Below are 22,973 nucleotides of genomic sequence, written 5' to 3'. Positions count from 1 at the left end.
AAGCTTCACGGGGTGAAGATTTCACCCCCGTTCCCTCCAACTTCAGGAGTGCTTCCTTCTGACATTCCTTCCACTGCACCGGTCTGGAACCGAGGGGCTTAATGCTGCTGATCGACCAGTTTCATAAAAGGAATCCAGTTTCCTTTGCACTCACAAAAAGCTGTTAGCTGCTGGCCAGTGTCCAGGGCCTGAACTCCAGTGATGCAGCCCAGACATTGGGGGAGAGATGCCAAAACTCTTGGGCACAGAGAGGAGTCAGCTGGGCTGAGGGATTTAAATCGAGAGGAGTCCCTGCCAGCAATACCACCAAGCAACATCCTGTCCTCAGAACAGAGGTTACCTGCTGAGATGCCCTGAAACCTCAGCTGAGGAGCCTAACACTGCAGGGAGGAGATATGGTACCAAACTCAGTACAGGCTCAGTGCGGATGGGGTAATGGAGAAGACAACGACTGAGAGTCCAGAGACTCAGGCTCCCAGCCTCTGGTGGGTCCTTCACCAGCACGTGCCCTTAGGCAAGAAGCGACATATCCTCCATAAGCCTCAGTGTCCTCACCTATAAAATGGGAACCATAACCCCTCCCTAGAGGGAGGCTGACTTTGAGACAATTTGGGAATCTATAAAGCACTCAACCAAGTTGGGGCTGATAACTGACCTTCCTTAGAAGGCTTTTGAGTATTTCAAGGCTCTGAGGTCACGTGCAGTTCCCATGTGACTATAAGAAGTTAAAGATGGGAGGAAAGAGCAATGGGAAGTCTGGACTGGGAGTCCAGATCCTCAGTTCAGTTCTGACTTTTCTGTGAACAATCTCTCATGACTTCAGAGGGGCTTTGAAACCCTGAACTTTACCCCTTCCCCTCTTTGGGCCCCAGTTTCTCCTTCTATACAAAGAGGAGCCTGAGGGCACCTCAGGCTCTGACAGCCCAAGACGACTGGGAAACAGCAGGCCCTTCTAAGTTGCCGCAGAGTCCCGCGTTAAGGGGGATGCTGGACTAGGCCTCCCACCCTTACCATCAACCTGCTTGGCACTCATGTCAGAATATTTCTTCAGTGCTGTACAAAAGGCAGTCTTCCAGCACAAGCCTCCTCAGTGACTGGCAATGAGTCGCTGCCACTGGAGGAGGAGCTCGCCTTGTGCCTCTCCCTAGGGACTGAGACACCGCAAGGCAGGAAGATGAAGCGGTGCTGCCTGGGAAAAACTTGCCTTGCTTGGGCACCCCGCAGACAGTGGGGCCAAACACTGCTGCTTTTCAACCACCTCCCAAAACAGCTCTCTCTGTGCATGAACTTCACAGCGTACAAAGCTCTTTCAGATCCACAACTCATTTCATTTTGCCAAGAACCCTGCAGGGAAGAGTTTTTGTCACCATTTTACAGGGGAGTTAGCCACATCTTAGAGAAATGAGGTGACTTCTCCAAGGTCGCACAGCTGAACCACTGAGTGGCCTCTGTTCCCTGTGAGAGAGGCGGGGCAGAGCCTTAGACAGGGAAGTGCGGGGCTGGAGGGGAGCGAGGTCTGGCGACTCCCAGCCTTGCCCTGGCCCCACATTCCTTGTGAGCTCGCCACCTGCCAGAAGGGAGGGTCCTCCCCCAACCCGCTGTTTCCCACTAAAGTTCCCCTGGACACCTGACTCACAAATGTCCGCCCTGCGCAGCTTCCAGGTTGTTCTCTTGGGCTGCTAAGCACACCTGGAGTGCTTGCCTTGTTGGGAAGCTCCAGGCATTAAGAACACAAAGGGGAGCAGAAAAGAAAGTAGGAGCTGTCAGGAGGAGGAAAAAAGACAAGACCATTTTGCACTCATTTGAATGAGGAAAACTTTTCAAACATTTGCTAATATCTATGTTGGTGAGGATGTGTGGAAATGGGAATTTTGGTAGGACTACAAATCAGAACAACCTGTCTAGGGGTCAGTTTGCCTCAGTATTTTAAATGACCCAGTAATTCCACTTCGAGAAATCTATTATGAAGATGCACACCTAGGTGGGAAGCTGTTAGCTGTGATATCAAAAAGCTGTAAACATTCAATAAATCACCAGTTATCCATCTGACAGAACACCATGGCCCATTAATAAGAATGAGGTCAACCAAGATCTCTAAGATTGGTTGTAAAGTGAAAAAAGCAAAAATATATAATATGAAATCATTTGGGTTTAAAAAATAAATTGAAAATTCTGGGCAGTTGAACACCAAAGGCAGGACTTCATTTGGGAGAGAAAGTAGGATTCAGGGGTATTGGGTAAAGTAACCCTTATATTTTTTTAACTATATATTTTTAAGGTTTTTTTTTTTTTTTGCAAAAATTAAAACATATGATGTATGTTTGTAAGCCATTAAAACAAACAAAATACAAAAGCCACACCCAGTTCACAGTGACATGGAAGTCTTCATTCCAAACCAGCTCCTCCCCAAAGTCCTCCTCACAGGAGAAATAGGCTTGGCAGCACACAGAGACTTCAGCTGGTCACTAAGCATCAGGAGCAATGACAGCAGACCTACAGGGCCAGTGAGGGAATGAGCCACACAATTTAGCCAAACGCCACACTGACAGGGAAGGTTTCACTCCTGAATTACCTAGGATGGAGGCTTCTCCCTCTCCCATGCAAAGTAGAATTCCTCAGCCACCAGCTCTATCATGATCAGCTCTAAGGGCAAAACAGCCCTGATCCTGCCACTAACAGCATGCTTACAAGCCCTGTGATAGTCCCCGTCCCTGACTAAGCCACACTGCCCCTTGCCAGGAGATGACAGCAGTAACAGGGAGGTGAGAACGTGTCCCCTTGGCAAACATACCTCGGAGAACCTCTGCACGTCTTGAGTTAGCGTGCCCACTCGCCTCCACTGGTAGTGCTTTAGCAGCCTGAGGATGGCTGGGTTCACAGCATTGTCTGATGGGACAGTCCGAAAGAAATAAGGGTACTTCTTCTTGTCAGCTAGGACGGGAGTGGTGGCGGCAAAGGAAAGCTGAAAAACACAAAAGAGACAAACACTTACTGGTGCGCCTCATGGCTGGGGACCCAGGATCCTTCCAAACAGAATTGACACCTGTAGTCTGACATGGGCGCCAACACTAGGGGCATAATATTTTTTAAGCCCTTTTACTGGAAAAGTAATAAATCATAACTGAAGAGTGTTTTTTTTTAAAGTAAAATAAGGACAAAATTGGAACAAGCAGACCTATAATTTACCCCTCCCCAAAGAACCACCATTAATGTTACAGTCTGTTTCTTTCTGGTCCTTTTTCCATGCACAGCAATTTTTTCTCAAAGAAGATTCTTGAGACTATTCTACCTACACAATTGAACTGTTTTCTTCCCACTTAACTGTATCCTATAAGCATGTAACAATTCTGTTAAAAACTCCTTGCAAACAGTTGAATAGCTGCATAATATTCCAAATGATCGTACCAGGATTTATGGAATCACCTCTAATTTGGGGGCAGTTACATTGTTTCTAATCTGTCAGTATCATCATATTGTCCTATAAGATTTTTTGTGCACAGCTTTTCCCCCCCTCATTTCAGGCTAGTTCTGTAGGATATAGTCTGTGATACAAAATTTTCCAGATAAAGTATATGAGCTTTTAAAGACTGAAACTTATTTCCAAAAAGGATTTTTACAAACCCACTGACCAGGTATAACCAGAAGGCCAATTTCACCAGATTCTTCTCAACAGAGGGAAATAAAACATTTTTCTACCTAATTTTATACTGACTTATCTCTAGAAAAACCTGGATCACATTGCATTCATGGGTTATGCATAATTTGACCCTTTTTCCATGTGGTTGTTAGTGAGTAGCATGTTCTATTTTAGGAATTGTTTTTTCATGTCCTTTGTTTATTTTTTGAGTATTATTGGAATGTTTTTCTTATTCAGTTTACTGAAGACATTTTACATGTGTAGCATCAAACTCAGGCTTAGAGTTGCTGCAAACACGCCAATGTTGTGTGCGTTTTGTGTGTATTTTAATTTACACTCAGTAGTCAGATCTGTCCATCTTTGCCTTTAATATTTTTTCTTTAAGTGCCACCATGTTGCTAAGTTGGATTTTAATTATCTGTCTTATGAGGCCCAGCTTAAATGTCACCTCTTCCATCACATTTCCACTGATCTCTGCTGTCCTTTCCCCTCAGCTCATCTACAGAAGATGGTTATCAAACTTTTGATCTTTGCAGTGCTAGGGTGGAAAAATGGCATCTTGTAGTTCTCATTTGCATTTACCTGATTATGAGCGAGGTTGATATCTCTTCCTATGTTTAAGAGCAATTTGTAGTTTCTTTCTGGAAACTGTTCAAATCTTTTGCCTATTTTCGAATTTTATTCTTAGTCTTTTTATCAGTTGATGGAAGTGATCTTGTATATTAAGGAAATTAGCACATGGTGATGTAAGTTGTTAATTTTTCCCCTGGTTTTTACTTCTTTTTTGATGTTTCTCATAGTATCTTTTGCTATATAGAAGTTTTTTTTTTAATGTGGTTGAATTTAGCATTTTTTCCCTTTTATGTCTTCAGGTTTTGTGTCAAATTTAGAAAGGTCTTTCCCTCTCCAAGATTAAAAAAAATTCCTTCATGGTTGCTTCTAGTCCTTCTGACATTCCCTCTCCCTCCTTCCCTCTGTTCTCTTCCTCCCTCCCTCCCTTCTTGCCTTCTTTCCTTCCTTTTTTGTTTCACTTAAATCCGCCATCAGGGGAGGGCGTGGCCGAAGCAAGCTCACCTGGCTGCCAGCACGTGCTCTCTGAGCCCTTGTTGCCTCAGCAGCAGCTCTGGATCCATACTTCATACTGTCCTATTTCAGCGTTCAGAGAAACACCGTCCTGGTACCTCGGGCCCCCGCTGAAGGTGCTGCACTGTCGCTCCCTCACTGAGCAAGCACCCCTTCCTTCCCCTGAAGTCTGCAGCAGAGTGGGGCAGTGGAGACCTTGCCCCCTTTCCTGGTCTGGCTCTGAGGGTGGACAGCCACTACCCAGGACCCCTGGATCTCCTGCATCCACTCAGGGCTCAACAGATCCCATTTGCTGGAGCTGAACACACCACATCCCATCTGCTGTCACCTGGAGCTAGCGTACATATAGGAACCAATTTTCAAGATCACCACAGAGAGACTGGGGCGGGGGGGCGTCAAGGATAAAGTAACTGTTAAACACAATTCTGGGTAGAGAAAGGACCAATGGGAAGAACCTACATAGAGGACAATCTCAGCTGGACTTACTCTCAGCACTTACTCTCAGAGTTGCCCAGCAAAGGAAGGCCTGCTCTTGGAAGTAGTGAGATTTCTGTGTCTGCAGGCATGCAAATGGAAGCTGGACAATGACCCAGTGAGAACACACAGGGGCTTCAAGGTGTTGTGAATGCCTCAAAAACTGTATGAAAAAGCTTGTGTGTGTGTATAGACACACACATTTTTCTGAAAAGAGGATCCATGGCTTCCATCAGATTCACAGAGACCCAAATAAGCACCCCTGCCCTCAGGTGATATTTGGGTTCATAGTGAGCACAAGAAAGAGAAGCTCTCCACAGTCCCCTCAAACGGAGGGTCCATGATTCTTGTCTCAAGATTAAACAACATTGCAAGCCTCCAGCGGTCACCAGTGTAAGAAAGAGGTATTAGAAAAATGGGGGAGCAACTATTTCAGGACCTGGGATGGCATATGTTCCATCACATCCCCAAAAATGCTTATCTAATACAATTTAGAAAATACTGGTTTTCTGATGTGATTTCTGAATCACACTCTGGTTGATACTTTATCGTTATTGTCCCGTTAGTTCCAGGTCTACAATTAATTGTAGCTTGAACAACCTCATATGTTTGCCCTGTAGGTAATTACAGTGGTTACTGTTCAGTGAATAAATGACCCATTGTGTTTACAACAGGCTTGGAGTACAATATATGCCCGGGTCTAAATCATGTTGGGTGCAAAATATTAACTGGCACTGACATTTTCTGCACCATTTGAGATAATGCACACTTTGATTAGATTGCTTTGCATCACTGTTCCTCTAGCTTTGGCTTCCTAAAACTTTCTTCCATGGGCAAAGACTGCAGGTGCCTATTAGCACTGCTGAACTTCAGAACTGGACGAATCTGAGAAATCATCTAGCTCTGGGGTTCTCTACACTGGCTGCACATTGCAATCACTTGGGGAAATTCTGAAACATATTTATGATTTGGTCCCATTCCAGACTAACTGAAGCAGAATCTCTGGGCCTAGAGCCCAGGCATCAGTATTATTTAAAATTTCCTAGGTGATTATGATAACCCTCATAATTATGATATAATGAGGGTTGAGAACCACTGATAAGGTTCAGCACCTCTAGTGTTGGATAGCAGATTGAGGTCCTGAAATGGAGAGATATCAAGATGTCCATCATAGACAATAAGAGGTGGAAGCAGGACTAGAATCCAGGTCTAAAGGACTCTATCAGCAGTGCTCTTTCTCCCCCTGATGGCTACCCACCTGCCTCCTATGGGCTTGCCAGGTCTTCTGATCCCTGAGCCTGATGGAAACATCAGGCTTACTGCATTAGGACTCTAACTCGAAGACCCAATCTTTCTGGGCATTCCTGCATTATTTCACAGAACCAAGTTCATTTCTTCTTTTTTTTCCCCCCTTCTTTATTTGCCTTTCTCTTTTAATCCCTTCCCTGCTCCAACTCTCTAAAAAGTGCCCAGAAATTAAACACAGGAAAGTTCAAAGAGCCAAATCAAGCCATCCCACAAATATCAGGCTCCCGCCCATAAGGACCAAAGTCTGGGCACTCGGGTCTCCACTCGGAGCCTGGTAGTAAAAGCTGGTGCAGACTAAGGTGGTTCCAGAGGCTAACAGTAACCTAGCCCAAAGGAGCCTTTGGCAATGCGGCACCCTTAACAGGGCCAGGCTGTGTGCAAAGTGGTGTTTGTTGGCCTGTCAAAGAGGTCCTTCCCATAGGCATCTGGGAATTGGGTGCTGTGTACCAAAGGAGGCCAAGCCTAAGGCCCAGGCTCCAGACAAAGCACCCCAGCAGCAGAAAGTAGTCCCTAGCCCGGCTGTGGCAGAGGATGGTCCCAAGTTAATTTCTAAACAGACTGTAACTGAGGCTCTGAGTTGATTCCTAACTAAGGATTTCACAGAGTATTTTTAAATTTATTTTATAGTTTTGTTACCATTTCTAGTTTCCCTGCATTCTTTTGAGCATTTACTGTATACAGTGCCTGCTTTTGGAATTTATTGCAATTTTTTGTGGCCTCATGCACTCAAGTTTTGTAAAAGTTTCATGGTGGCTAAAAAAGTGAATCAGTCTCAAGTTGTAAGCTATAAAATTCTTTTTCAGACTTCTTATGTGTAAGAGATATTATCACATATTTTTTATTTGTTTACTTGCTCTACCAAAGGCTGAGAGGTTTGTTAAATTTTTCTCTATTGTCTCTGAAAATTTCTCCATGCATTTCAACATATTTTGCTTTGTATGTTTTGAATTTATATTGTTTTAAGCATATGTGTTCATTACAGTTATATCTTTACTTTTCAGCAACATATACCCTTGCCTAATGCAAATAGCAGGCATTTAATAGGCAATCATTACATGAATTAAGGATTAAAATATTAGTGTAAGTAACATAAACCCATTTGTAACAGTATTGCTTTTTGACATAGCTTTCTCGATACTAACATTGAAACCCTTAATGTTTGCTTACATTTGCCTGTGATAGCTCTGATCCTTTTATTTGTATTCTATTAAGATTGTTTTAAAGTATATTTCTTGCAAAGAGCACATAAATTTTAAAACATCATGCTTATTGAATAACACTTGGTCTTTTATTTATCATTTTGTTAGCAGTCTTACTCTTTTTTTAATGCTTCATTTTTTTCCCCTTTGGTACTCAGACTACATATCCACTCCTCTACATTCTGTATATATTAATCTTGCTTCTTGTCTTAACGTGTTGTACTATCTTTTAATATTCTTTAGAAGGGCAAGTGGTTGAAAACTTGCTAAGGATAACCTTCTGTTGCCTTGACACGTAGTAGAATTTAACTGGGTATAAATTCCAAGGCTACCACTTTTTCCCTTTGAATAGTGATGCAGAGGAGAAATCTAGGACTTGTTTGAGTGTTTCTGTTTTTTTCATTTGTAGTTTCTGGTTTTCTCTGCATGGACACCTAAAGAATTTATTTCTTCTTAGAATTCAAAAAATTTGCCAAGAGAGGTCTTGGTGGAGCACTCCTGATTTTATCTGGGATGAAGGGAGTCCTCCAATCTATACACACAAGCCTTTCAACTCAGAAAAAATATATATATATGTAAACACATTACAATATAATATTTGATATAATATTCATACATATTCTTGTCTCCCCTCTAGAACACCTGATTATCTGTGTGTTCTTTTAATTTGCCAATTTTGTATCTGTCATATTTTTTCCCATGATTTAATCTCTTCATCCTTATTCTTTGCATTCCTCAAAAGCATCTTATTTTATTTTATTTTATCCTTTTTATTGTGGGATATGTGCATATTCAGTTTCACTAATTTCTGGTAAAGTAGCTGGACCATCCACAGTCTTAGCAGCAGGGCACAAGGGTTCCCATTTCTTCACATCCCGGCCAATTTTTGGTATTATGTGACTTTCTACTTTTTGCTAATATTTTGGGAATAAGGAGAACTTCATTATTATTTGATTTTTCAGCCTTTAAGTGTTATGTGGTTGAGTAGCTGTACATAAACAAGTTAGCCATTCAGGTTCTTTGTTCTGTGCATTTGCTGATTTGCTTTACAACAGCCTCAGTCTTAAACTTTATTTTCTCTAACTCTTCTTACTGTGTTACTGACATGAAATTTTCAGCTTCCTAGGAATTTTTTATGATCACATCTCTTTTCACCCCATGCTCTTATCTCAGGTTATTACATGGAGATCATGTATTTTCTGCATACGATTGAGGATGCCAAATATCTTTCTAAAGTTTTCTTCTTGATCCTTCAATAGATCAGTTTTGGAGGTGGATTATTCCTCTGCTTCTTCTGGGTATTGTGTCCCTTTGATTATTTTTGTGGTACTTTTTCAGAACCTGAATGCTAAGTGTTTTCAATGTTCTCATCCACAAAAGCAAGGCAGGTCTTTCCAGACATGGTTTATCAAAAGACGTAACACGTGGATTGTCCATGGCCCTGTTTTCAATTTGCATTACAATTGAGTATTTTTCTCAGAAAACTGGAAAACAGTTATTTGAGCACAATTTTGGTGTCTAGTTAGATTCTCACCTATGCTGTTCTACATTAATGAGGTGACATTTTTACCCTCAGTGACTGGTTTTCTGATACTCTGGATCAACACAGCACATTATCTTCCCATCACGCACTGCTGCCAAGATGCAATGCCCTCCTAGCACTCTCCTGTCCTAGTCCCATCCAGCACTTTCTGGGAATTGATAGTTCTGCTTGAATTCAGAAAGACCGCTGATAATGAAGAGAAAAAAGTATCTTGGTTACTTAAAGATCAACAACTGTGAGTAGAAGAGTAGCTGTTCAATTTTTCGATTGGTAAAGTCCTGAATCTCTCACTCAGATAGTGGAGGAAAGAGGGAAAAGTCTGCCTACTGTTTTTTAGGATAATTGTTATTTTGTAAGGAAAGATTTGGAGTGCTGGGTGGCAAAGTTTAGTAGGATTTTATCAATCCAGTTTCACCTACTTTAAATCAGTGATGCTTTCAAATATCTAAAATGTCATTGAGTCTTAGAGCCTCCTGGTTCTTTGAGGTAGGAATGGCAGTCCGTTTCACAGCTGAAGAAACCGTGGCCCAGACAGGTGGCAGAGTTGTGAAAGGTCAGTATCGGGAATATGGAACTGGTCTTTTAACTTCATATCTGGCTTTCTTTCTTCAGCCAGCTCTGAACCATCAGTCCCAGGTGAGATGGAACAATGATCCAAGGCTTGCACTTTTTTCTGAGACTCAGTAGCATTAGGAGGAGACGGTTAATTCCAAGGCTTCCAGAGTCTTTCAAACATAGCCAGTTTCCATGGTAAGCATGGTTGGTCCTGGGAGATTCTGGGGGGCACACCATTAGGAGCAGAGTGGGATGGGCAGAGAGCCATTAGCATCTCTCTCCAGGTGGGAAGCTCCAGCCTGCCATGTGAGTTTAGACTATTGAACCACAAGTCACTGCAACATAAAGCACTCAATGCCAAGAGAAGTGGAGAGCTAAGGCCACTTTAGGGAGCTGGGCAACTAGGCTTAATCCTGTCTCCATGACTGTGAGAACAAGGGGAGACCATTTCTTCTAGGTGTCTGTTTTTCCCATCTCTGAAAATGATGGATTCGACCAAAGATTTCAAGAGTTCCTTGCAACTTACATGTCTATGCTTCTCTAGCCAATAATTAAGGAAAATGATTAAAAAGTTGGTTAGTTTTGTGTGGGCATGTGTTTTATTTGATCTGATTTATTCAGATAATTGCCATTATGTCTCACTCCTTTTATCAGATGCAAGGATAGATGAAAAATGTAAATACACCTCCCAACTTCAGTATCTTTATTAAATTCCAAGCCACTGATGAATTCTTGCTTAAACCAATTCATTCTTTATCTGTTTTTGGGCCTCTGAGTTTAACTTTTCTGCAGAAATAAACCATTTTTAAGGAGGAGAACATACCCAGAGCAGCCTTAGTTGTTAAATCCTAGGTGATGGGTGGTGGCGGTTGGAGTGGGCGGAGAGGCCCAAGAAAATGATTGAGGCTTGCTCTTTTCTCGGCCCGGGTTAATCTTTTTCCATGGGTTTGCAGACTGTTTCAGTAATTAAATGAGGGAGGTATTTGTCACCTAGGGTTCCTTTCAGCTGAGATGAATGGAACACAACTTTCTCAGGAAGCTTCTGACAAAACCCTGTTTGTGGCTGGTGCCAGGCTGTATACAAAAGCACTGGGCCGTGTGCGTTGGGAACTTGGGTCCACTTCAGGTCTATGCCAGGCTGCTGCTGCACCCAACCCCTGGCAAAATCTGTTTGGATACCAAGTGCCTCCCCATAGATGCCCGTGAGATTAATGTGATGTGGAGCGGCTGCAAAGCATTTCCCGAGGCAATCAGGGAAAATGAATGACTTTGTGTGAGTTCTTGAAGCCTCACTCTCACAGAAAGGTCTGCTGGGGTACCTTGCTCTAAGGTTTGAAGCCTCTTTAGTCAGAGAGAGCCCGAGCTGGAACCACTTGGGGAACAATGGTTTCTCCTTCCTGTTGATGACTTTCAGCTTTTAAACACTCAGCGGTGCACAGGGGTTCAGCTTTTCCCACCTGCTTCCATGGCATTTATTCATTGAGAATTCAAAACAATTTGTGAGGTAAGTAGAGGAGGCATTATTGTCTGTGTTCCTCATGGAGAAACTGAGGCTCAGGGAGGTTATGGTGACATGCCTGGGGCCCTACAACTAGTAAGGGGCAAAGCTGGGATTTGAGGGCAGATATTCTGACTGCTTGAAGTGATTGCATAATGAGCACCTATCATGGGACAAGCACCACATGAAGGGCTTAGCATTCATGTTCTCATTTAGTGTACAAAACAACCCTCTGGGGTAAACACCACTATGCTCTGCATTTTCAGATGAGGACTGGCTCAGAGAGGTTAAGTCACTTGCACTTGGTCACACAGTGAGCAACAGGTAAGCAGGGAGACGCTGCTCATCCCACAACCTGCTATGCTTCTCTGTAATTAACAATTCCCAAACCACATTTACTTCTTTAGTCTGCCTTTGATCTTCACAAAACCCCACGATATAGGTAGACGTTATTATTCTCATTTTGTAGAGTAGGACACTGAAGCTCAGAGGTTAAATGACTTGCCCAAGGCTAGGACTTGATGCTGGGACATTTGGCTGGGAATGCTGTTCCCTCTCCAATATACAAGGCTCCTTCTTAGGGAGGTCCCCCGGTACAAAACGAGAAAGCAACTGCAGTGATTAAAAAGAAGGGAGAAGAAAAAAATAAGATTTGCTTAAAAGAAAAAAACAGTAATGCTGAATCAGTGGCTTAGCATGCTTTGGATTTCTAAGATGGTCCACTTCAAGTACATGAAGCAAAACTCATGTATATATTTGATTTTTTTATTTCTGAGAAAATTCTTCACATTTTTCTATTTAAACTTCGATTATGAAACATAAACCACATATATCAGTGTATGAAAGATACATACACCGTTTAAAGAGTAATAACAAAGCCAATATCCAACTGCCCATCACCCGGTTTAAGAAATAGCTTTTATTTACTTGTAAATATTACATTGTGAAGCAATTTTAAGTTTTTGCTCTTTAAGATACATTGGTTTTCTCTGTGGCATTCTATGGTTTTTATTTCCTTCTCCACTTCCCTCTTCAACATCTCTGTCATTTTATGTAAAGAAGGATGGAAAACAAATACTACTTTCTCAAGTCCTTTTTTCCTTTTTTTTTGAGTAAAAAATGGGAGTAAAATAGAAAAACAGCAAAACCAGACCAGTGCTGGGAAAGCAGTGTTGTCCATCAGGGTGAGAATTCAGGATGTCAGCGTGGACAGGCTGGGGCCACTGCCAGAGCCACTACTGTCTGTGCAACTGTGGGACTCCACACATTGCTTCGCCTTTTGGGATCTGTCTCCTCTGTAAGCTGAGGGGACCTGCTCCCATCTCAGGGCTACTCTGAGGACTGGAACAGCATAGATACCAAATTAAGGATCACTACAGGTAGAATGATGGCTAACTCTAGACCTAGAACTTATGAGTACTGAATGGTATTTCTTACAATTAGAAAGGCCTTTTCATTTATAAAGCCTTTTCCCTCAATAATACCTCAACCCTGAGGAAGGCAAAGTGTAAAGTGTACCCATTTTACAGATGTAAAGCCTCAGTGAATGAAAGGGTTTGCTCTGTGACATGGCTGCCACCAAGTGGAGACATCATTCTAAATCAGGCCTTCTAAATCCTGATCTAGTGATTTTTAAATGGCTTGCTAATTTAAAAACAATAATGATTATATTACTTGTCTGTGTACAATCAGAATGTATGTCTTTAATTTTCTCTTAAACTCTGGTGAAATGTTCCATTTTCCCCTCACAGCTGTGCAGGTGACAAATGCAGGAATTTAACAAATCTCATGAGACGCCTCTCTGGTTTCCTCAGCTCCTTTGCACTTTGCTTTCAGCTGATGTCTTTAGGGGTAAGGAGTGCTCATGTGTGATCACAGCTGTGAAGCCAACTGCCTTTTAATTACCACACTGCAAAAATCATGCCTCCTCATGTCAATTTAGCACCTCTAATTAGTCAATAGGTTGAAATCACATCAATGGGGGAGAAAGGTATGCTGGGACCCAACGTGATGTTTACAGTGCAAGAAGGCACAGCACATCTCTGCTGGATCCTCCCATGGCTTCAGGGCCAGCTCCTACTCATCCGTCCAGGCCTGCCCACAGCCACCTCCTCCAAGCAGCTTTCCCTGCTGTCCCTCAGTTCTCCCAGCACTGTTTCCCCCGCTTGCATGGGTAGGCTGGATCTCGGGGACATCAGGGCTCCAAAAGAAGGGGTCACCCTACATTCAGTTCACTCTTACTGCGTCAACACCTCCCATTACCAAGGAAGGGAGCAACTCCAGACCTATGAGATTTGTTTTAGGATCGGTCCTGGTAATTATATAAGCTGAATCAAGGTAAAAAGATTCAAAGATGCTTTCCAAGAATATGAAACCTTTTTCAATGGGGCAGAGGAGGTCATCCTGGACCAGGGGGCCGTGGGCACAAGGAAATGAGCACAGATGTGTGGCTAGGAACATAACGAGCCAGCTGCCCCGTGTACCAGCAGCAAGCCCCCCAGCAACCTGTCGGGCCTCCGGTTCCTCTGAGATGACACGGAGAGAACAAGTCCTGCCCTCACTGACTCTCCAGAACTCTTTTTAAACAAACGAGAACTTGGATGTGAAAATGTCTTATAGGAAGGAAGTCCCTGTACTAATGACAGGTGAGGGTTCCAACCATCTCCTGGTCTGCTCACTCCCCACCTTTTCTAGGGCTCCAGCCTCCTTTCTCACCCTCTCACTTCAGCCTTCCATGTCCCAAAGCATACCAGGTTCTCTCTGGTTCCCCCACAAAGGAGCTTTCCTGAGGTTCCCCCAACCTGCAGGCTAGGCCAGGTGTACCTCCCTACCCACCCCATCAGATCTCATCACCCTGAATTGTAAGTGCATCCTTACTTCCCTCAGTAAGACTGTAAGATAATAAGCATTCAGGCTGTCACATAAGAAGCACTCAAAACTTGAATAAATAAATGCATGAATGAATGTAAAAGGAGCAAACTTATTGTGTCCCAGAGGGAAAACTAGGGTCAGTGTATGACTGTTTCAGGGAGGCTGATATGGATCAACACACAGAAGAAATATTTAACATGAGATATTCAAGAGTGAATAAAAAATCTTGCAAAGTACTGAGTTCCCCATTGTTGGAGGTAGTCAAGGAGATGCTCAAGAATCATCTGTCTGTAAGGGTCATGGAGGGGATTTCTGAACGGGCAGGGAGTTTGCCCTCGTCAGTGTGATGTCTTCTGTGCACTGCTGGGGGCACACCCAATGATTTTAGGTGAGCCCTAGATTAATATTTTATATCTGAATGGGTATGTTCTCATTTACTTTTCCACTATCTTCTTAGTAAATGATACTGATTTTCCATCCATGGTATTTAAATAAAAGAAGGGGTCAATTTCAAGGAAAATACTAAATAATAATAAAAGTGGTATACAGATTCGGCAAGAACAGGAAAGTGATATGCAAATAATGAGGTCTGGGAAACATGGGATGGCAGGTTCATGAACAAGTCATAAAGAATATATGGCCCTCAGAAATAAAAATCTCCTATTCAAACCTCTATCACTTTCCATTAAATTAAGTCATAATATGAATTGAAACAATATAGAATGAGCTAGACTCTTATCTGGGCACTGGAGAACAGGCACTATCAGAAGTCCCAAAGAGGGCGTGGAGTTCTCTAATGAAAGAAAATTACACAGAAAAAAGAGAAATAACTGTAGAAGTAGAAAAGGTATAAGTCAGAGAGTTGCCATATTTAGCAACAATAGGGACATATTGTACTAAAAAATTTTTCTTTATTTTTCTGAAATTCAAATTTAACTGGGCATCCTGTATTCTATCTGGTGACCCAAAATAACCATCAAGCCAGAGAAGGTAAAGGCTTGAGTCTATGTGACACCAACAATAGGCTGACACTGGCTGCCCAGAGAAGGGGGTTAAATCAGTGAAGAGCGTGTGGTGATCATTTAATTATGTCTTAAATTAACAGAGGCTGGGGAGTAGTGGCATTGACTTCATTCATACATCTGTCATTCAGGGCTTTCCACCCCTTCATTTTACGCACTGAGGCCCAGGGAAGACAATGTGGCAGGTGAGGGTCTTGCTCAGGCTCACAGCCCAAGCCCACAGCTGGGCTGAGCCGAACTCATTTGCCACTCTGTGCTGCCTGCTTGGAATCAAAACAGAAGGCTGCCAGCAGCATGATCACGTCATTTCGGACTACCCTCAGCAAACATGACCATCCACACCATCAGCCAGAATGCACAACCAGTTAAACCCTCCACCAGATTCAATTTATCATCATGGCTACATTTGAATGCTCTAGAATAACACACAAGATGTGAAGCAAAATCCATGTACACTACGAGAGTTCTGTTGAAGGAGATGCCACTGTGACAGAGGGCACTCAGGGATCTGAACCACTGTGCTCTTTATGTAATATCCGGGGGCTCTGGGTAGTACAGTTTTACATCAGACTAGGTAGAAACTAAAAACAAATATGCTTTATGATAAAGCAGCTATTTCTCTCCCTGTTCATTGAATTGGATGGAATTGCACTGAATTTGAGTTTTCTTCTTCACCCTTCTGTTGGCCGCCTCTTCTTTCTGGGCCTGAGTTTCCTTATTGTTAAAATAAGAAGACTATTCTAGGGGCCTTTTTATTTTAGCTCTAAAATTTCATGATTTTGTAATTCTGTGTTTAATTTATGAACTGAAGGGAAATTCTTCTTTTCTCAGGTGAGAAAATGAAAATTGGTGGATTAGAAACAACATAACTAGAAGGGTTTTCAACCAGCCTTTTTCACAAAGAGAGTTATTTAGTCTAATTGTTTTATGCCTCCATTTGGATATTAGCCTTTTAGCTTAATCAAGTTTAGTCATTAGTTTTCTCATTCATTCAACAAAGATTTATTTTTTAGAGAAATCAAAGATGTGTTGATTCAGAAATCTCACTTCTAGGAATTCATCCCCAACTTACACCACACAAATATGATATGTGGCCAACATTATTCCAACAGATTGGAAACAACCCAAATGTCCATCATTCAGGGATGGCTGTACAAACTATAGTACTCCACCCAGCACAAAGGAGTGCTATGCAGCTGTAAAAAAAAAAAAAAAGAAATGTCTATATATAAATAATAAAACAGTGTGCTCTGGGAAAGTTAGTTAAAAAAAAAACAAAAAAAGCATGTACAAGCTACCTTTTGTGCAAAAAAGAGAAAGAGGAATAAATACACATGCACTTATGCATATTTGCAATAAGACACAATGGAAGGATATTTAACAACTAATAAAATGGTTATCTGTAGAGGTGGGCATGGAACAGAACACGGAAGCTGAATGGAAGACATGAATTCTCTCCTTGTATAGTTTGACTACAGCATTACATAAAAGTTGTATATAGTTTTTAAACAAACTTAATTAACAAAAAGAAAGTCAATCCCTAAAAATTGATTTAAAAAAATTAAAACAAAGGTACTTCAGAGTATATTAGGTTGCTAACAGAATTACATAGAGAAAAACTTGTGAAGGGACTTCCATATACTGCTTTACTGTATCTAGAATAAGGAAGGATATCACCTCCTTTAACCCCCACTCCACCACACACACACACACACACACACACACACACACACACTCACAGCTCCTTGTTGTGAAAATATTAAACCTAAAAAAAGTCAAAAGAAGACCATGTACCTCTCACCATTCACCAGTTCCCACATCTGCTTTTCTCTCTCTCTCCCTATATATATATATGTATACACACATGTATACCTACATGCACACATATATACAGTTTCTGTTTTTGGTGCATTTGAAATTAACTTATGGACATTTGACACTTAACTCCTAAACCATTCAGAGTGCGTCTCCAAAGAATGACATTCTATGTCATAGCAGTGTCACTGTCACACTTATGAAAATGAATAGTATTCAGTGTCATCTAACGTAAGGCATTCAGATTTGAAATCTTTAATTCCCCCAAAAATGCCCTCTACATTTTAAAAATTCAGAATCCAATCAACATTCATGCCTTGCTTTTGGTCGTTACATTTTTTTTTAGTCTCTTTCCAGACAAGAACAGTCCCCTGCCTTTCTGTTTTGTTATTTTCCACGACATTAACTGTGTTAAAGAATCCAGGCCAGGTGACTTGTGGAATGTCCTAGATTTGTCTGATTCTCATTTTGCAGTCAGATTAATGTTTAAACATTTTTGTTTACAACATTAAAAATTATATTTTCTAGCTCAGTCTGCCAAAAACATCTAGAAGCAATGAACCCCAGTGGCAATGAGGACACCTAACACCCAGATCTTGGTTTCTAAATATGATTCCCCACCAGAAAAACATCAGGGATCCTTGGAGAAGTAGCTGATTCCAAGTCTAGGGCAGGTAAAATATTGAGCGCCCAAACTATCTAATGGAGGAGTGGGCAGAAGGGGACAGATAGGTCAGGAGGAGAGAAAGAAAGAGTCAAAAAGAGAAAGCTCTTTGAGGAGAAGAATGCCAGCAGCAATGTAGAAGAAAGACTAGAATAACTGACCACTTTGCAAGACTGCAGTAATAGTGACTCGGGCAAGGACCATCAATCAATCGATGCTAACCTATTGGGTAAAGATTGTGGGGAAAGAGGGTATTGACATGGTCTCAAAGTCTCACCCCACAGATTACTTAATCATTACTCAGGGGAAAAGGTATCTTTACATCTAGCAGATACCAGCTTTACCACGTGATCAAACTTAGCTTCATCAAGAATAGTTCCAATGTGGGCCTCCTGACTTGAAGCACTGTATGAAAAAGGCAGCATTCTTGCTAAAACCATTTAACCTGGCACCAGTGAAGAAGCAATCAAATCGTGATTTGGGTTTTGTGGGGTATTTTATAAAACAGCCGGTTTTGGCTTTCAGAAAGTGTTCTTAGAGCAAAAAAAACAACAGCAACAAGGGAATGTTCTAGACTAAAGTATACTAAGCACATGACATTGTATATATTGCATCTGCCTGATTGGCTCCTTGATCCCCTTGCCTCCTAAATAAATGGCAATAAGGACATTTTGGGGACATTTTGGGAAATGTGACTATGGACCATATATTAGGCAATATTACTTTATCACTGTTAATTTTTTAGGTGTGATAATTATATTACAGTGATGTAAGAGAATACAGTTGTTCTTAGAAGATTCATGCCGGCACATTTGGGGTGAAGTGTGTGTGTCTGCAAACTACTGTCAACTGCTTCAACAAAAAAATGAGTGTGTGTTTGTGACGGGGGTGGCCACGGGGAAAGAGAGAGAGAGGGAGACAACATGGCAAAATGTAAACACCTGGGTAATCGAAGTAAAGGTATGTGATGCTCAATGTACTTTCTTTTACCTTTTTTGGCAGGTTTGAAATGTTTCAAAATACCACATTAAAAACTGACTGCAACTGAGAGACACAGTAGATTTAATATATTTCTAAAGATCCACGAGTTCCTAATGCTACTTACATAAAAGGGGAAGATTAAGAAAGAACCCCAAATCAAAGATTCCTGGAGATTCTCCTAGATTACAGGCCATATGCTGGGCTCCAGGGTTCCAAATGCAGACAAGAGGTGGGTGCAGCCCTACCCTTGCAGAGGGAGCGGCCGACAACTCTCAGGGAAGCTTGACAACAAACAGGACGTTGAACCTGTGACGTGTGTCCTGGAGGCAGTGATCTGGCTGGGAAAGCTTCCCAGGGAAGTGGTGAGTAAAGAATTGAGTAAAGATCCCCTTTGCTGGCTGTGCTGTGCTGAGGATCTAGGGATCCCCTATGCCAGCAATGGGCCTGGAGTTTCAGAAGGCAGGATGAGAAGGGAGTCACTCCCTGATTCATGCAAAGTCAACACATCATTTTAGAAGCAACCAGGACAGTGCTATGTAGCAGCCTGTATGGGAATGTGGGGAAGAAAATCATGCTTATACCAGCATTTGGGCATAATGTTTACATAGTCATCTAACTAGGATTTTTTTTCTCGGTTGAGCACCTCCTACTTTTTAAGGTGCAACACTTGTATCATTAAATATATTATTTAATTTTCTTAGCCAACAGATTCAAAGCTACAGCCTTCTGTATAATTCCAAATTAAAGCAGGTTATACACTCTATTAAAAAAACCTACCCATTTGTTATGAAACTACACAGAGCAGAACCGTAAGTACCATATGCTTGAAATATGTAGCACGGTTACTGATTTTCACCAACAACCAGTCCATCTATTTTCTGAGTTCAAAGGAACCATTTATTTTTTATACACAAGTTACTGGATGAGTAATTAATTTAAAAGTGGTGTATGTGTGTGTGTGAGTGTGTACGCATGTGAATGTGCGTGAGTGTGCGTGTGCATACATGGGAGTGAGAGTGCGTGTGTGTGTGCACGAGCGTGCATGATGAACGATCTACAGGGAGAACTCAGGCCCGCCCTGAAAGGCTCACACCAGCCTGGGTTGTCATCTGCTGACAGGCAGGAAGCTCCTTGCCAAGGTGAGCTGGGGAGGGACCCTGGAGGCATGGAGGGAGATTCCGGGGCCTCCGGAGACCCTGCTCCTGTGCCCCCGGAGTCTCCTTGATCTTTGTATCTTACTTTCCTCATTCTGAAAACAGCCTAACTGGAAGATACCTACTCTTCTGTGCCCACAGTATTACCCTGAGGGTTCAGTGAGATTGCATGAGAGGCAGTATGCCCAGTGGTTGCCAGCATGGACTCTGGAGCCACTTAGTCCTGGCAACCCCTTGACAAGACACTTAACCTCTTTGGGCCTCAGTTTCCTCATCTGCATTCAGATACTAGGGTTGGCATGTGGAGAAAATGAGTTTATTTGTTTATGCATAGTGTTTAGAGCCATGCCTGGCCCACGGCAAAAATCACAGAAATGTAGGCCAGTGGTATTACAGATTGGTTCTGTGACAGGCCATCCAGATGTGCCCATGCATCATTTCTGAGCACATATTCAGTGCCAGGTCCTATGTGAGGGCCTTGGGGGTACGACCAGGGCTCAGACATGGACTATCCTGAAGTTCATGGGGTGGTGGGTAACACTGACACCTCATTAGAACACTAAATATGTTGAAGAAAAGGCAAAGTTGAGACAAGTGTTGAAAATACAAAGGTCGGGGTGGGTACCTCCTTCTGCTGGGAAGCAAGGTTGGGGAAGATTAGGGAGGCTTCCTGGAAGAGGTGATACTTGAAATAAATATCAGAAAATGCAGAGAATTCAGCCACATGAGGAAGGGGACCAGAAAGGGCATCTAGCGGTGAGAGCACCATGGGCAAAGGCCCCAGAACTGCAGAGAGCAGGCTTGTGCCTCAGCATGGAGGGGAGCATGCTAGAGGGGCCCTACCCGAAATGCTGGTGCCGCAGCGCTGCACTACTCGTAGTGTGACTTGACACAGGTGGCTTGAACCCTCTGGGGTCACCTTCTTCACCTGTGGAATGGAGGGTTCTCTACATGGAGACCTCTGGTGGAGACTGCATGCCTAACTGGTGAGTGGCTTAGGAACAGAAGGGAACCAGGCCCCAACCCATGAGACTGCAGGGAAGGGAATCACATTTGGGGCACAAGAGGGAAGACCACAGGTTTAAGGCAGGTCCTGACGGCTTTGAGCCACAGGATGACATTATCAAGGCTATCTGGCCCATCAGCTGGTCCAACCTCTTCCCTTTACAATAGGAGGCCCAAGAGGACCAGGGATGGCTACACAGCTAATTCCAAGTCCTGCCTCTACCTGGGAGGCAGGCCAGAATGCTTCCTGGGTGTCTCAGGCCTTGAGGAGGGAGAAGGAGCTCAAAGTATGGTGTGGGGATCCTGAGGGCTATGTGTAAGGTCATCTCACGACCAGCCCAGGCTCAGGGCCATGCCCCTGCCGTGTTGCAGATGAGGAGCTGAGACTGAAAGAGTCTAGGTGACCTACCCAGGGTCACCAGCTAACAAGTACCAGAGCCTGGATGTGGACCCCAGCCCACGTGACCTCAAGCCCAGGAAATGCACTTGGTATGATATATATACAAGTTGACCAAGTTCATGGCCCTCTGGGCCTCTGCTTCTTCATCTGTACAAGACCACCTTTATCACATGGGATGAACACAGGGCAGTCAGTGCCCCGCAGTGACACAAACTCCATGCTTTTGTCCCAGAGCACTGGCTCAGCAGTCACCAAGCACCCCTGCCTCATGTAAGTATTGCCACAGTCATGAGAAGAAACAGACAGTGACAGATGAGGGTGCTCAGGCTCCAGCGAGGGCAAGGGGTGGGTGCAAGGCCACCCAGCTGGGAGATGACAGGACCAGGAGGGGAAGCCAGGTCTCCTCATGGTGTCCCAGTGCCCTTTCCCTTGCCCTTATTTGGAGCCATGGGTCCCCTCTTTGTGCTCCTGGCCACCATGGGGCTTGGGATCTTGATGGCTGAAAGAGATTCCCAGGCCAGTGTGTCAGGCCGAGGCCTGAGCAGGACAAGGTCCGTCTGCATCACAGTTGGCAGGAGTCCTCATGGCCCGCGATGCTGACTGCAGGCATGTCTGTGGGCGGCAAGGCTGACCGTCCCCTCAGTCACTCCGGCACTCCGGAAGTGGATCCTGTATGCTTGAGCCCCTTCCAGAGTCTGAACACCTACCCTCAAAACCCTTCCCTTTCAGCTGACCCACCTGGCCTCCCTCAGAGCTCCCAGGTAATCCTGGGTGAGAAGCACCTTAGATCAGCAAGAATCACCTAGGATCTTGTTAAAATTCAGATTCCGGGTCAGTAGGTCTGGGGTCGGGGCCTGAGAGTGCATTTCCAACACACTCCTGTGGGGTCTGTGGACCACACAGCTCGAGCCTCTCCAGACGAGGGCTTCCCAAATTTCTCCAGTGATAACAAGCCTCTTAATAAAAATCTGCTTCCCAGGCTTCTTCCCTAGAGATGCTGATCAGTGGACCTGGGAATCTGATTTTTAACTAGTAATTCAGTACCCCGCTCCCACCCCACCCCACCTGATGAGATCCCACCATCAGATACATTTGGGAAACATTGCCTAGTCCAGCCCCCTCGTCTGCTGCCTGAAACCCCTCTTAGCATCCCGACCCGAGGGTGGCTCAGCACTGCCAGGCAGAGGTTCCCTGCTGCACAAAGAACTCGCCTGCAGCGCCCAGGAAGCGCTCAGGGGCCCAGGCCGCTGGCAGCAGGATAGGGTGTCAGGCCTGCAATGTCCTGTCCACACGCGTTATTTCTACCCTCACAACAGCCCCATCAGGTGGGAATTATACCCATTTTACAATTTGTCCTCCTGGAGGGAGTTCCTATCCACTTCCCTATCCAGTTCTTTCCTGATTCCACTCAATGTAACCTGCGATCGTGCCACTTACTAGAAGCATCAGCTGTCCCGTAAGTAGCACAAGTGATTTATTTATCTAGAATGAATTTTTTACACCCCACATATTTCCAGAAAGGGGTTGAGGGAGTAAAAGATGCATAAACGATGAGGCCATTGGGCGAACACACCAGGAACTGATATTACTTAAGATGCCATGGTCTTGAATTAGAAATGGGGGTCAGAACCTTGAACTGAATCATTTACCCTATGGACAGGGAAGATATGTGTTGGGCCCTTGGCGGGAACAGACTGGGAACTGCAATGCACTTGACAGCATCCGGTCCTTTTTGCCTCTGATTCTGTGAAAACTTCATCAGAA

The 22,973-nt window shown here is 43.5% G+C and overlaps 1 protein-coding gene across 1 annotated transcript in view; it reads right to left on the bottom strand.

Annotated features, from left to right (window-relative positions):
* GABBR2 (gamma-aminobutyric acid type B receptor subunit 2) overlaps positions 1-22,973 on the bottom strand; it is a 328,260-nt gene that overhangs the window by 185,782 nt on the left and 119,505 nt on the right. The window contains exon 3 of the mRNA XM_073227151.1: positions 2,792-2,962. Within this exon, the coding sequence (XP_073083252.1) occupies positions 2,792-2,962 (171 nt within the window). The remainder of the gene's footprint in view (positions 1-2,791; positions 2,963-22,973) is intronic.

The sequence above is a fragment of the Manis javanica genome, chromosome 2 (assembly GCF_040802235.1).
Source record: "Manis javanica isolate MJ-LG chromosome 2, MJ_LKY, whole genome shotgun sequence".
NCBI classification, from domain to species: Eukaryota; Metazoa; Chordata; class Mammalia; order Pholidota; family Manidae; genus Manis; species Manis javanica.
This window is presented reverse-complemented; position numbering and strand designations above follow the sequence as displayed.